General features: G+C 33.5%; 2 protein-coding genes across 5 annotated transcripts; one reads left to right on the forward strand and one right to left on the reverse strand.

Annotated features, from left to right (window-relative positions):
- The first annotated feature begins 2,221 nt into the window (after nucleotides 1–2,221).
- LOC137822758 (RNA-binding KH domain-containing protein RCF3) lies at nucleotides 2,222–8,872 on the forward strand. 4 transcript variants are annotated; one of them, XR_011082978.2, is made up of 10 exons: nucleotides 2,237–2,374; nucleotides 2,598–3,292; nucleotides 3,546–3,980; nucleotides 4,068–4,322; nucleotides 4,685–4,993; nucleotides 5,723–5,802; nucleotides 5,925–6,033; nucleotides 6,695–6,849; nucleotides 8,521–8,579; nucleotides 8,665–8,872. XR_011082978.2 is itself a non-coding variant. In XM_068627749.2 (8 exons), the coding sequence occupies exons 2-8, from the start codon at nucleotides 2,603–2,605 to the stop codon at nucleotides 6,836–6,838; spliced, it is 2,022 nt and encodes a 673-aa protein (XP_068483850.1). In that variant the 5' UTR covers nucleotides 2,222–2,374; nucleotides 2,598–2,602; the 3' UTR covers nucleotides 6,839–7,001. The 4 variants fall into 4 exon arrangements, 2 of the variants coding, with proteins under 2 accessions (XP_068483850.1, XP_068483849.1); XR_011082977.2 differs by having other exon boundaries at nucleotides 2,260–2,400; XM_068627749.2 differs by lacking the exons at nucleotides 8,521–8,579; nucleotides 8,665–8,872 and having other exon boundaries at nucleotides 2,222–2,374; nucleotides 6,695–7,001.
- LOC137822760 (amino acid permease 6) lies at nucleotides 8,832–12,924 on the reverse strand. Its single transcript, XM_068627751.1, has 7 exons — nucleotides 12,417–12,924; nucleotides 12,024–12,257; nucleotides 11,651–11,744; nucleotides 11,347–11,561; nucleotides 11,058–11,203; nucleotides 9,469–9,696; nucleotides 8,832–9,363 (listed from the first exon to the last, which is right to left on the reverse strand). Exons 1-7 carry the CDS (start codon nucleotides 12,520–12,522, stop codon nucleotides 8,938–8,940), a joined length of 1,449 nt encoding a protein of 482 aa, XP_068483852.1. The 5' UTR covers nucleotides 12,523–12,924; the 3' UTR covers nucleotides 8,832–8,937.
- Between the last annotated feature and the right edge of the window lie 418 nt (nucleotides 12,925–13,342).

Raw genomic sequence — 13,342 nt, forward strand, 5'->3', positions numbered from 1 at the left:
CTACAAGTTAAAATAAGTGAAATAAAAAAAACAAAAATAATATATATATATATATATATATATATAGTAATGTTACTAAAAATAAAAACATTATTAATATAATTTAGTTACAGTTTATCAGATATTAAGTATATTCTATGTTACTAATTACTTTCGGCAACATTTATATATATATAAAAATTATATAAATATCACTAAAGAATTTTAGTAATGTTTTTTTTATAGAAATGGAACACTTTTAAAATGTTATTAAAACTTGACAGTAACATTGTTTTAATAAAAAATAGCAATAAAAATAATATTATAAACTTTTGGTAATGTTTTTCCCAGACAATATTTTAAAAATGTCACTACAAATTGTTCACAACATTTTTTAATAGATACAACATTATAAAAAAATTATTAATATGATAGTTTTGTAACAATTCTTACTAAATTATTTATTTAAAATATTTTTTTCAATACAAATAACTTTTCATTTAATAAACTAAAACTTATGCCTGTTGATAACCTAAACTAAAGAGATAAAAAAAAACAAACTTTTCAGGTTATAGTGTAATTTTATATATTTAGTTAAGTTTTAATATTTCTAAAATAATTTAAGAACATATTCATTAACTATACTAATATTTTTTTTAATGATTTCACACCAAAGTAGTTTTTAATGATAAAGCACTTAACAGATAAATACCATAAAAATGGACAAATTATAGTTTACATAAATCTCTATTAAGAATATCTGTTCTCATTCATTGTGTTATTAGGGTGTATTTGAATGTGGATAAATTTTTAAGGATTTAAAAAAAAAAATTTAAAGTGATTTATAAGAAACTAAAGAAAATTTTAAGAACTGAATTTAGTTGCGATATTATTGTTTAGCTAAATTTAGTTGCAGTATATATATATATATATATATATATATATATATATATATATATATATTCACAGCTGAAGTGATAAATGATCAGATTTTGTCCTATATCCTTCCTTATTTAATATTAAGATTTTGTACAAAAATTTTATGTTTTTTTCTCTCCCTTTTTTTAACTCTTTCTTCTTTCTCCTTTCCTTCTACACTATTCCACTTCTCTCTTAATATGAATGTAATATGTATCAATATTTGTTTGTGTAATAAAAATTAAAGTATTTCTATATAAACTAAAAATTTGAAAATTTTAATTGATCCATTTAATGAAAATATTTAAAAATAAGAAATAAATAGATATTAGCAACATCTTTTCAAATTATTTAATCATGGAGGTTGTAGATTATGTAAGAAAAACTTTTGAATTATTTAATTTAGAGTATGTTTTTTAAAATTATTTTTTGATTTTACAAATATGAAAAATACTTTGAGATCATAAATTAGCTTTCAAATAATTGAAATGTTTGTATAGCTTCTGATTAGACAATAAAAATCTAGTTCTTAAATCTATGATATAAACTTTCATTATTAATCCAAAACATTTTACTAAATTCGAGAATGAACTGTTTAATCCAAAAATTAAATTGAATTACACAATTCAAAATATATATAAAACCATATCATAAGATCGCATAAACGAAAAACAACTTAAAAAATCACCTTCAACTACCACAATCACCATGATGCGAAGACAACTCAATAGCAACACAATAACCAACAACGCCAGAGTCTCTTCATGCACTAACACTTCCATAAACAAACATATTTCTGCAACTAGACCTTCAAATATTTTAACTTTTTTCATAAGTGGATTATAAAACTTATGGGTGTGAGAAGAAACTATTGAAGTACAGAAGAAGCAGCCAAAATAAATTTACAAACAGTTGGGCAAAATATCTAGCAACCAAAAGTAGGACTGTTTCTTCCTGCACCTCCATATCTTCTTCTCTCACCTCCATAAATTTTTGTATTTTAAAAATATCTCTCTATAATATTCTGGATTACATAATCTGAAAGTTTTTTTTCAAATTCGTAATTAGCTTACGGATTACATAATCTAGAAGCCTTTTTTAATAAGTATGATTAGTTTTCGGATCACATAATCTGGAAGTTTTTTTTCAAATACGTATCCAGATTACATAATCCGGAAGCTACTCTATGCAGGTGACAAAATAAAGATAAAAATGTATTTTCATGTTTTATATGGGATGACAGAAGAACATATGGAGGAGGTGCACGAAGAAAGAGTCCAAAAGTAGTGGCCCAATTAAACGATTTTGGGCTCTACGATTAGAAGTGGCCCGTTCGCACTTTTAACTTGCAAGAGTTTACTGATTGCTTAGGTCACAGTGCAGAGGCAGAGAGAGAATTGTTTGGCAACACATTTCCGTCGTTCTCTGCCGTTCATCATCGACGCCGTCGCTGTTTTGTTTCGGCGGGTTCTGGAAGGTGGGGAACATACCTAGATTGACACTGTAATTTTTCTTGTTCTTCTTCGCCTTTTATTTTCTTATGTTAACTCTATAACCTCACCTCACAGACTCCTATGATTGAATAATTTCACAGGATATGTTATTAACACTTTGTCATTTGTAGATACATCTTTATAATATTGTTAATCAGCGTTAAACTGATGTAGAATAGTGTTGTCATTGTTTTGGACTTGTGTCAGTTCCAATGGCGTCTTCTAAGAGGCCAAATGCAGAGCCCAACGGGAAAGGGAAACGCCAAAAATCATCCGGTGGTTTTTCGTCGTTGGATGTTTCTCCAGGGAGTGCCGTGTTCCGTTTGCTGTGTCCCGTTTCAAGAATCGGCAGTGTTATTGGCAAAGGAGGTGCCATCATTTCACAAATTCGGCAAGAAACTGGTGTGAAGGTCAAGATTGAGGAAGCTATACCTGGGTGTGATGAAAGGGTTATCACTATCTCAGGTTCTGATAAAGAAACTGAAGGAGATCATGCAGAGCAGGTAAGGGAGGTTAACAATGATGACGCTGGAAACGAGGGGAAGGGGGATGAGAAGGATGGTGGTGATGGTGATGGTAATGAAGAGAAAGAAGATAAAAGTTCTGTTATCGTTGAAGATTCTCCTAGTGAGAAGGGGAATTCAGCCATTCGGAAGGCTATATCACTAGTTTTTGAGAGAATGGTTGAGGGAGTAGAGGAGACAAGTGAAGGGGACGAGGAAAGTAATAAATCTTCTTCCCTTGTTTTTAGGTTACTTATTCTTACTACTCAAGTTGGATGCCTTCTAGGAAAGGGTGGTAGTGTGATTAAGAGAATGGCAGCTGAGAGTGGGGCACATATTCGGATCCTTCCTAAAGACAAACTTCCAGCGTGTGCATCAGCTTCTGATGAGATAGTTCAGGTAGAGATGTTTGTGACACTAATTTGAAAAGGGATAACGGGTTGGCTGGAATGTCTGCTTTGTCAAATGTTATTGAATTAACTTTTTGAACCTGAAGTCAGTTTGATTGATACTTGACATCCTAGGCATTTTGAATTACACATAATCTGAGTCTGTATAGCTTCAATGTTTGTGCTTATTTCTTATTATTACTCATTATAAGACCTGTTACATGTTAGCGCTTATTTGTTATTATTACTATGCTATGGTGTAGATCTCGGGAGGAGTAGATGTTGTCAGGAAAGCTCTTCAATCTGTTTCTCACCAGCTATTGGAAAATCCGCCACGGGATCATGAATTGTCCACTAATTTTAATGGGCCTTCTCATTCATCTGGACAATTCCCATCACACAGCCGTTCTTTTGGTGGTCAAGGAGTACCTTTTGCTACTGCCCATGATATTTCTGTTTTTCATTCAGCCCCTCAATTGATTTCCAAGTTTCATGAAGGTGCCATTCACGGTCGCACGAGACCTCTACAGGAAATGCTTACTTTTTGTTTATTGTGTCCTGTGGAAAGGGTAGGAAATGTAATTGGTAAAGGTGGAACAATCATAAAGGCACTGCAGCAAGAGACCGTAAGTGAAATCAAGATTGTAGAAAGCCCTCCAGATTCAGAGGACTGTGTTATTGTTATATCTGGTCCAGCGGTATGGTTTGAGTTTTCCATTTTCTCATCTGAGCTATTGTTATGAAACCATGTTTGTTTTTCATTTAAGTTAGATTAATATTTGCAGCACCCAGATGATAGAGTATCCCCTGTGCAAGAGGCTGTATTTCGTGTGCAAACTAGAATAGCCAAGCCTATACCTGATGCCAAAGAACATACTATGTTAGCAAGGTTTCTTGTTTCTTCCAATCAAATAGGTTGTCTCCTCGGCAAGGGTGGTTCCATCATAACTGAAATGAGGAAGAAATCAGGGGCCCATATCCGTATATTAGGAAAGGATAAGGTTCCAAAGTGCGCTTCAGAGGACGAAGAAGTAATTCAGGTGCAGTTTTTAGAGTTTGATCTTGGTGTGTAGTTATTCCAGTTATCCCATAAGGTTATTATTTACATAATAATGTTGCTATATTATATCTTGATATTATTTAATGATTTAATAAAACTACTCCTTGGATTCATAAATTTATAACAGAATAGAACAATTGAGATTTAGCAGGGAAAACTACAGTGAATACGGTCATACTGTGAATTCCTGTAGTTTTCAAAATGAGCAGTCGGATTAACTTGTTGATTTCATGGTACTGACATTAATTTCATTAATTGGAACCACACATGCTTGGTGATTGGTGTTTATTAGTTTAGACTTTTTTTTTACCCTCTAATTCTATTTAATGTTTTTCCTGTTAGGTAAATGGAGAAATTGAGGCAGTGCATGATGCTCTTATGCAAATAACCACTAGATTAAAACATCATTTCTTTCGTGATTCACATCCATCTGTCAATTATCCTTCCAATCCTCTATTTATGGATCAACTTCCTCCATTCCCACCTTATTTAGGAAGGCGGGGACTATCACCTCCTGGGATGTATTCTGACCTGGGTCCTCCACCTCCTCATGCGGGTTTTCATCTTGATGACCACCCTCCCTTTTTGAATAATATACATAGACCAGGCATTCCTCCTCACATATCGGAAAGGAAGCCTTGGGGTTCTCAGGTATTGGACTCTTGCTACCTTTTTGTACCAATTTTGGCTTAAACACTACTGTATCTGCATGTCATTTAAATTACCATCAAACACTTGGGCTAGATGTTCAAGTTGGTGTTGTTAAAATCAAAATTGAAATGGATTAGGGAGGGAGGAGTGATCTTACAGGCTTGGTTGGCTTCAAAATGAAAATTTATGATTTCATGTAATTGTAATATATTCGATAAAACTTATTTTTTTTTTTAAGTGAAGGTATGTATTACTTTTTAATTCTGAACTGTTTAAAGGTGCTTATTTTATAAAGTATTTTCTTTCCATTGTGACTTGCATAATTTCTAAAGAGATACAAACAAAATTAAATAATTTCTTTTACAGTTTTAAAAGTTATAATAAATGTTAAGTCTGTTTTATTTACAATGCAAGGAGTTGCAACACAGATCAATACCTGGCAGAAATTTTATTTTTTATTTGGGGGCATTGGGCAGGCTTCAGCCAGAGGCTGATATAAGCTTTGTTCAGATAAATATCTGTAAATAGAAGAGTAGAAGACTGGACTTTGGACTAACATCCAAGTGTCCAGGCCAAATTAGCTGGTCTGTATCTTCCAAATGTAAAGTTTAAGAAGGAACACATTGCAACATTTAGTTTGGATTTCTGAGAACTGAGAAGCCATAATGTATAATAAAAGCTCTCTTTATGCACTGATATGCCTACCTGTGTTGGATGTCTGATTTCTAGGGGGTACTTGAAGGTGGCTCACGCATTGGCTTGCCAGACTATCCAGGAGGTCCTCCCAGAAGAATTTCAGGATTTGCAGGGTGTGTCTAGTCTATCACATCATCACTGTCAATAAGCTTGTTTTCTTCATTATTTTCATTTTATTTTTCAAATTGTCTTTTGTTCTCTCTATCTCAATACTGAGGTTATTTCTCCCTTGCAGGGGGAGCCAACCAATTATCACAAGTACCACTGTTGAAGTTGTTGTTCCTCGAGCAATGGTGCCTGTAATATGTGGGGAAGATGGTGAATGCCTGAAACAAATACTTCAGGTGAACCCTCTGCATCTAATCATTATCAGTGTTAATTTTGTAGATTTTATCTGATGGTTAGACCTAGTGGTTATATTTTGGTGTTAGATGATTTTAGTGCTTTACACTTTAAATAAGTCGCTTGGCCATACATGAATCCACACCGCACCAATACTTTCTTGCATACGTTTGAGTTTACTAATGCTCAAGGAACACGAAAAGGACCTCTTTTAAAATTAAAGGGATAAAAGACAAACTTTCATTTTTGGACCCTCAAGTCTTCCGTGTGTAGCCATGTAGCTGAAATCCCTTTTTGGTACAAGACTTTTGTTGTTGTTGTTAGTTTGGATTGAGTGATTTTGGTCCCTTTAGGTTTTTTAGGCAATTAGGTCCATCTATTTTAAAATTAAGCGATCTTGGTCCTTTGGATGATTTACATTTTTGATACACTGAATCCTTTCATTGTTTAATGTGAGAAATTGCACATTTTTCTACCAGTTAGCCATTCAAGTTAAAGAAATCCTAGTCTCTAATCCAATACAACATGATAGCAGTAAAAAAGAACAATGAAAATATTGTTAACCCCTTTTAATTGGAACATAATTTGTTGGATGGTGAGATTATTGATTATATCATTCTATAATTCTTTACGAATTTGACATTTACCATGTGATCTACACAGATCTCTGATGCAAATATTACTATAACTGATCCAAAGCCTGGAGCTGTGGAAACTAAAATTATAATATCTGGAACCCCAGAGCAGACTCATGCAGCTCAAAGTCTTATTCAGGCATTTGTCATGAGTGAGAGGGAGTCTGGTTGAACGCTATTTGGGTAATGTATTAATACATTTTGTTTCTTTAGTCTGGAAGTTGTAATTGAGCTTTTCTGCTTAATTTTCTTCCTGTCTTAATGTTTAGTAGGCATGTGGTATAAATTGTAAAATATTATCCTATAGAAATACGACTATGCCCGCGCTGTGCTTCTATGTGCATTTATTTGGTTTGACTTTTCCAATAGTTACAACCTATGTTTAATAGATTTCATAATGTGCAAGCCTTCTCAATCCCACAGAAAACCTAGGACAAGTGAATGAGACTTGTAGAAGATGAGCTATCACAAAGGTTTCAACGTCTCTTGGTATCTTTAGCTCAAGCAAATTGTTGTATGCTTTACTCCTAATCTTGGACATGCAAGAATACAAATTATCTGACAATGCCAAAAGAAGGAAGATACAATCATTCGCTCTTCTCTACAATCATCTGATATGCTGCACAATACACTAGTTCAACTATTACCATGATCCTAAGATGTTAATGCATTATCTGGATTAGAAGATGACAAGTGAAGGAGTGACAGAAAAAAAAAGTTAAAATGAGTAAAAGTGAAGTATTTTTGATTAGGTGAAAGATAGAGGAAATGAATGGAAAGTAAGATAAATATTGTTATTATTAATAATTTTGTTTTATTTATTATTTAATATATTTTTTAGTTATTTTAGTATTATATGATAATCATTAAAAACGTAAATACTAATAAAATTGATATAGATAATTATGTAATGAAGAGTTATGTTATTTTGTTTTTGACAATATATTAATCGACTTTGCATGAGGTCGACTTTGAATGGAAACTTTATCCCCTTTTCTTCTAACATGGGCGTTCCCTTTTTCCTTGCCTACATCTGAGTGAGAAATGTAGTCGAAGAACTGAGAAAGGGAATGTTTTGAAGTTGTTTTATTTAAGAAACAATCAATTGTGTTTCCGTCAGCCTTCCCTGTAGTAGTAACCTGTTGCTAATGGATTGTTTTCTCAAAATCGATTGTTTGCTGCATCTTCTGGTAATTGTTTATTTCTTTGGTGTTTGGTGGGTAAATAAAAAGGTGGGAGACACATTTTTCTGAGCCACATGTTCGAATTTTTTATTTTAGAAAGTTAATTTAAATTATCAAATTTTGTTAAAGTATCTAAATATATTAATAATTTAATCTAAATTTGATTTCAAGATAACTATTTCTGTTAATGTTAAAGACTGAGTTTATCAAACGTATCCGTATCTAATTTAATACCCGTTACTAGTGGTGCGGACATCAAAGTTCAAGGGATTAAATAATGACATTTTAGTTTAAATATAAAGATTTTACTCATTAAATGTTTCGTATTCTATGTACATAAGACATAAATCTTAAAAAGCAACAGATACTATGAGGTAGTATTCCTTCTCCGCTTCATCATTTCTCATATACCAAACCATATTAAATTTTGTTTTATTCAATTCTTCTGTGACAATTTTCTATATCCCACCTATTTCTTCTATCCACCTTATTTTTTCACCATTTTTTTGCGTACTATACCTAAGCATAAGTTACCATGTAGCCTGAATGCACCGTATTAAGATTTGTTTTACTGAATTCTTCTATTTATATTGTTGACGGAAATATACATGCAAAATAGTTGTTGGAAACATCAATTGGATTTGATTGACATGGAATATATGTATGACAGTTGAGAATGGAGTTTGTTAGAATGCTTGGTTCCACTGGGATTGGTCTTGCCATTTGAAGGTTAGATTGTTTTCCACTGACTTGTGAATCATGGTTAGGGATAATTGTCCATAGCAACTTCATCATTATGCTTGTGACATTACAGGATTTCTTGACCAGTTAGTGAATGAGTCTCCTCAGTCCAGAATTTGTACTGTGCTATTTAAATGCGTACTCCACTGAATCGAGTGGGTATATATTATGCATGTACTGTATGTAGATGTAGATTACTGCATTAAATGACTTTGATACATTTTGGAATTATTCCTGACATTTATACAGTGCAAATAGGTGTTATATTCTTTCTTTTATAAGCACTTGATAACAATACATTATCCCATTCACATGCTTACAGTTATTAAAAAGTGACAGAAAATAATTATTGCTGAGCTTTAAAGGGCTGGTATTTCTTGAGATCTTGAGCGAGGCCTTGAATGGAGCCAGCTGCTGAAATAATCGAAACAATCAAGCAAACCCAGCTCAAGATCTTGAGCCATGTCCATGTGAAGGAAAACTTTTGCATGTTTGACTGCTTAATGTACATCTCTATGGGGAAGTAAACGGTTAATGGCCAAAAGGACAGTGAACCAATTAATCCTAGGAAGTCATTGAAGAATGGAAACAGCATAGCTATCAAAGCAGTGATGACAACATATGTTGTTCTCCACACCACCCTGAAAAAGTTCACAGAGAAGGTTCCACACAATGGGAAGTTCACTGCGTGCTCCCCATTAACAAATTGGCTGTTGGGCCACCTTTCCTTACTCCAGTTCTCTACGAACCCAAATATGGGCTGACAGAAAACCTGACAAATAAGGCATAAATAAAACACCATCCATGAACAAAATACACCTATGCCATTGAACTAAGAGAATGTTACTAGGAAATATGTTTGACTGTAGGGGTTTACCTGATATGCCCCAACCAAGTGCACGGCTATGCAGATGTTAGCAAAGTCTATGAGCCAAAATGGCTCGTAGAAGCCGAACCCAGTGAGGAAATTTCCTGGTGCATCGTTGCCAAATGCTGCATAACCTAAGCAGCCACATAGCATATAAAACAAGGTTGTAGTCATGATGCCAATCAAACTTGCTCTTTTCATGACCTTGTTCTCAGCAGGGCTCGATTTCAGTGTATCCTGCAATTATACATTTAGTCCCCAATTTGATGGGGTGGAACCAAAATGTCATCACCTACCCTTAATGATAGGTAGAAAACAAACAGATAATTCGTCTTATACAAACACCAACAGATAATTTTGTGTCAGATTTGTTTTGCCAAAGGGTAAGTAATATATTCACATTAACAATTTCAGGAAATAAATTTATATTTAGCTCAGCTTTAATGAAATACTTATATATTATAATTCGAACTTATTTGACGTGATATCTCCAACAACGATCAAGATATTTTTTTTTACTACTTTTTCATAAACAGTATAAATGATTCCTTTTAGTGATGCACTAACTACAGGCAAGTGGTAAATGTTTACGAATAAACGCCGAACATCCATGCGAAGATAACAATAGTTTGACTTGGCATCTTTCCCATCATAGAATAATGACTTTTTGGTTAAAAAGACATTCATTATACTGAGTGCTTTCCGCTAAAAAATAGATAAAAAAATATTAAGAATCTTTAGTTTCTATCTATAATAGATTCTACCACTTTAATGGATAAGTAATGACTTGCACTTGACAAAAAACGTGCCAATGCTATATGATATTTTGTCCCAACTAACTCGCTAACGGTTAATTATAAAACATATAACATATAAAATGATACATCTATTAAATACTTATTTTTTCTTCTAATTCTCTCTCCTCTTATCACATCTTATAACCTATAAATCTATAACTTTTATTCTAATTATAGGGGTATATCAGGAGTTTTTTATGAATATTTTGTGCATAAATCATTTTCCAAATTATATTAAGAGAACTCCTTAGGATCCTACATAAGTTTGTGTATCTCTCATTTCTCCAAAGAATTTTTTTTTCAAGAAATTTGTTACTTTCAGAATGTCAAAAACATCATTTATCATCTTTCAAGATTTCCCCACCATCTTTTTATATGAGTCCACATTTCAATAAAAATATTATCTTTCCTTATACTTTTAACAATAATAATCTGTCAACATATGAGGATTTTTGTCTTTTCAAATAATTCGATAAGTTTAAAATGTCTTTTAATTTAGTTCATCGAGTTAATCAATTCTAACTAAAATGTTTTTAGTCAATAGCAAAACAAAGTGGCCAATATAATGCATATTTTCACGTTTTTCTTGAATTATGCATGCATTCAATCATGATTCATAAGAACAAATGGGCAATAGTTATCCAGTGCTATACCAGCAAGTAAGCATGGAATAGATCTATAATTTATCTGTTAAGTTTACTTATACTTACAAAATATGAACATGATTTGATCGCACTGGTTTATGAATGCAAAACAGGAATATGTCTGATAAGAAGAAGAGAATATGAGTTAGTTGCTTACCTGTATCTCAATGAGAACGTTGGAATAAGCGTAAGCAAAGGCAATGTCACCAATAGCTTGAAAGGTCCTCCACACCTTCTCCGATCCTGTAACATCTACTCCTACTTGCACCCCAGTTAAGCTTGTTCGTACAGGATCTCCACCACCTTCACCATTCACCAACACATGCATATACGTTTCTTCTTATTATTATATAATCATTGTAACAAAATAATGTAATAAAGTGAAAATCATAACTATATAGTATTTTACTTTGTTTTTTTAGTTCAAGTTAAGATTACTAGTTTACCTGCAACTTTAGCAAAAGAGAGGCCGAGTCCAATGGAAGAATAAGCAAAAGACATGACTGCTGCAACAATAGAAAGCCACCAGAGCTTGCTGAAATTTGGTATCTGACTAAGCACGATTTGGATGCACGCAAAGAAGATCATGAAAGGGTTGTTTGACGTGAAGCACTTGACATGGTGACCATGTTTGTGAAAACAGTTCGACCTTTTCACAGCCCTGATTAACCAACCACAATTTATTATCTCACAGTCCAAAGTTTGGATAACATCATAATTAATGTGCTACTTTATATAGTATTTACTTACACCATGCTTATTGAAGCCGTTATTGTGTATCCGATAGTTACACCCACAAGATTTATGTACTGAGCTAATCCACACAGCTGGAATTTTCTCCCACCTACGCAAATAGAGTCTCAAGTCGGTGCTACTTGCATTTAATGACAAGTTTTCTTGTTCATTCAAATCATCTATGAGTTCATTCATATGTGGAAAAATCAAGTGAAAGTAGTAAAGTTATTTGAGATTGGATGATCTAATTTCAGAAGGGTGGTGATACTCTAACATAGTAAAACGCATTCTCTTTACGCAAGTGTCAAAGAAAGTGTTCTCATTTCAGAACTAAAAAACTACCCTATTAGTTGAATTGCATGGACATGGTGAAGTTTGATTCTTTTACCTAGAACGGATTTGACAACGGCGGAATATGTGTAGTTTCGCTTGCCATGAACAGGGTCAGGTGTACGATAACAGTCTGCAAGAAGAGTAGATGTGAAGTATGTGATGCAAGAGAAGGCAAGGAGAACCGCAGGGCCAGCCACCCAACCCATCTGTGCAATTGCCCATGCAAGTGACAACACTCCAGATCCTATCACTGCCGTTATGATATGAGCACTGGCAGTTATCCATGTTCCTTCAAACACAACCGTAATCAGAGTTTGCTTTTCACCAAATCCAATGTAAAACTTAATCACAAATCAATATAAAACATTTTATACACTAATATTATATGTATATGTGTGTGTCGGGTGTTGTGACAGTTAATGTGTTTTGTGTGTGTGTGTATGTATACCAGTTCTTTTGACACGTCCATCGTCGTCGAAGTTTTTGCCACCTTCACCAAAAGCTTCTGGGGTTTCTACGTACATGTTGTTTTTCTGAAACTGATCAGGATTCATGTTTGGGAGGTTTTGTGAGTGAAAACGAAAAAGGAAAAAGAGAAAGAAAGGTGTGTTTTGTTTCTGTGATGATAGTTGGTGTGGTTGGTTTGGTTTGGCACTACTTATAAGAGTTTGGATGAAGTAGAGAGAAAAGAAAAGGCAATAACTGTGGAATTCATGATAGTTTGGGAGAAAAGAAATAATGGGTTAAATAGAGAAGTCAAAGAAGTGGTGGTGGTGAGCGGAAGTGTGTGGAACATGTAGTTAAACCGTATGTGAGGAATTTATGAAAAAGAAAAGTGACATACACTTTAAAGTTGATAAAGGTAATAGAAAATCGAAAAGCAGCTTTTCAATGAATGGTGAGTTGGAGGCTTAGATGATAGTTGGTTTGCAAGAGTGGAATTTTGAATGCTCATTAGAACCATTGAAGGTGGCAAATCTCTGGCACATGTTCAAACCCTTTGTCCCCCACACGCTTGTTCATTTTTTGTTTCAGTCCATCCATTTGGAGAATTTTTTTTATCACAACCACTCATCATTGTTTTCTCCAAAGTGGAAGAAAATCCCTCTGACTAATGCACCATGCATGGCCGTTGCACTCGATTCCCTAACCTTTCTTTCCATTGGATTTTTTTTATTTTTCTTTTTGAGTTATCTTAATTCACTGTGCAAACTAAAATTCTGATTTGCCTATCTAATATATATGTGTTCTGACCTAACTTCTACATTTTCCCGGAATAAATAATTATGGGGGGCAATGATGAAATTGAAGAAACTATACATCAGGTACATTGTTTGAGATCGACTTTCTAATAAATAAATAGCGATAAGAATA

Source organism: Phaseolus vulgaris, chromosome 9, assembly GCF_051622355.1.
Source record: "Phaseolus vulgaris cultivar YP4 chromosome 9, ASM5162235v1, whole genome shotgun sequence".
In the NCBI taxonomy this organism is placed as follows: domain Eukaryota; kingdom Viridiplantae; phylum Streptophyta; class Magnoliopsida; order Fabales; family Fabaceae; genus Phaseolus; species Phaseolus vulgaris.

What these genes read in the sequence shown, in the direction of transcription:
- LOC137822758 (XM_068627749.2), top strand. Translation starts at nt 2,603, where the DNA reads ATGGCGTCTTCTAAGAGGCCAAATGCAGAGCCCAACGGGAAAGGGAAA. An exon ending in TTGTTATATCTGGTCCAGCG is followed by an intron (nt 3,981 to 4,067) that starts GTATGGTTTGAG and finishes TAATATTTGCAG; the next exon opens with CACCCAGATGATAGAGTATC. An exon ending in AGAATTTCAGGATTTGCAGG is followed by an intron (nt 5,803 to 5,924) that starts GTGTGTCTAGTC and finishes TCTCCCTTGCAG; the next exon opens with GGGGAGCCAACCAATTATCA.
- LOC137822760 (XM_068627751.1), bottom strand. Translation starts at nt 12,522, where the DNA reads ATGAATCCTGATCAGTTTCAGAAAAACAACATGTACGTAGAAACCCCA. An exon ending in CTCTTTTGCTAAAGTTGCAG is followed by an intron (nt 11,204 to 11,346) that starts GTAAACTAGTAA and finishes TGAATGGTGAAG; the next exon opens with GTGGTGGAGATCCTGTACGA. An exon ending in ACTTGGTTGGGGCATATCAG is followed by an intron (nt 9,364 to 9,468) that starts GTAAACCCCTAC and finishes CTTATTTGTCAG; the next exon opens with GTTTTCTGTCAGCCCATATT.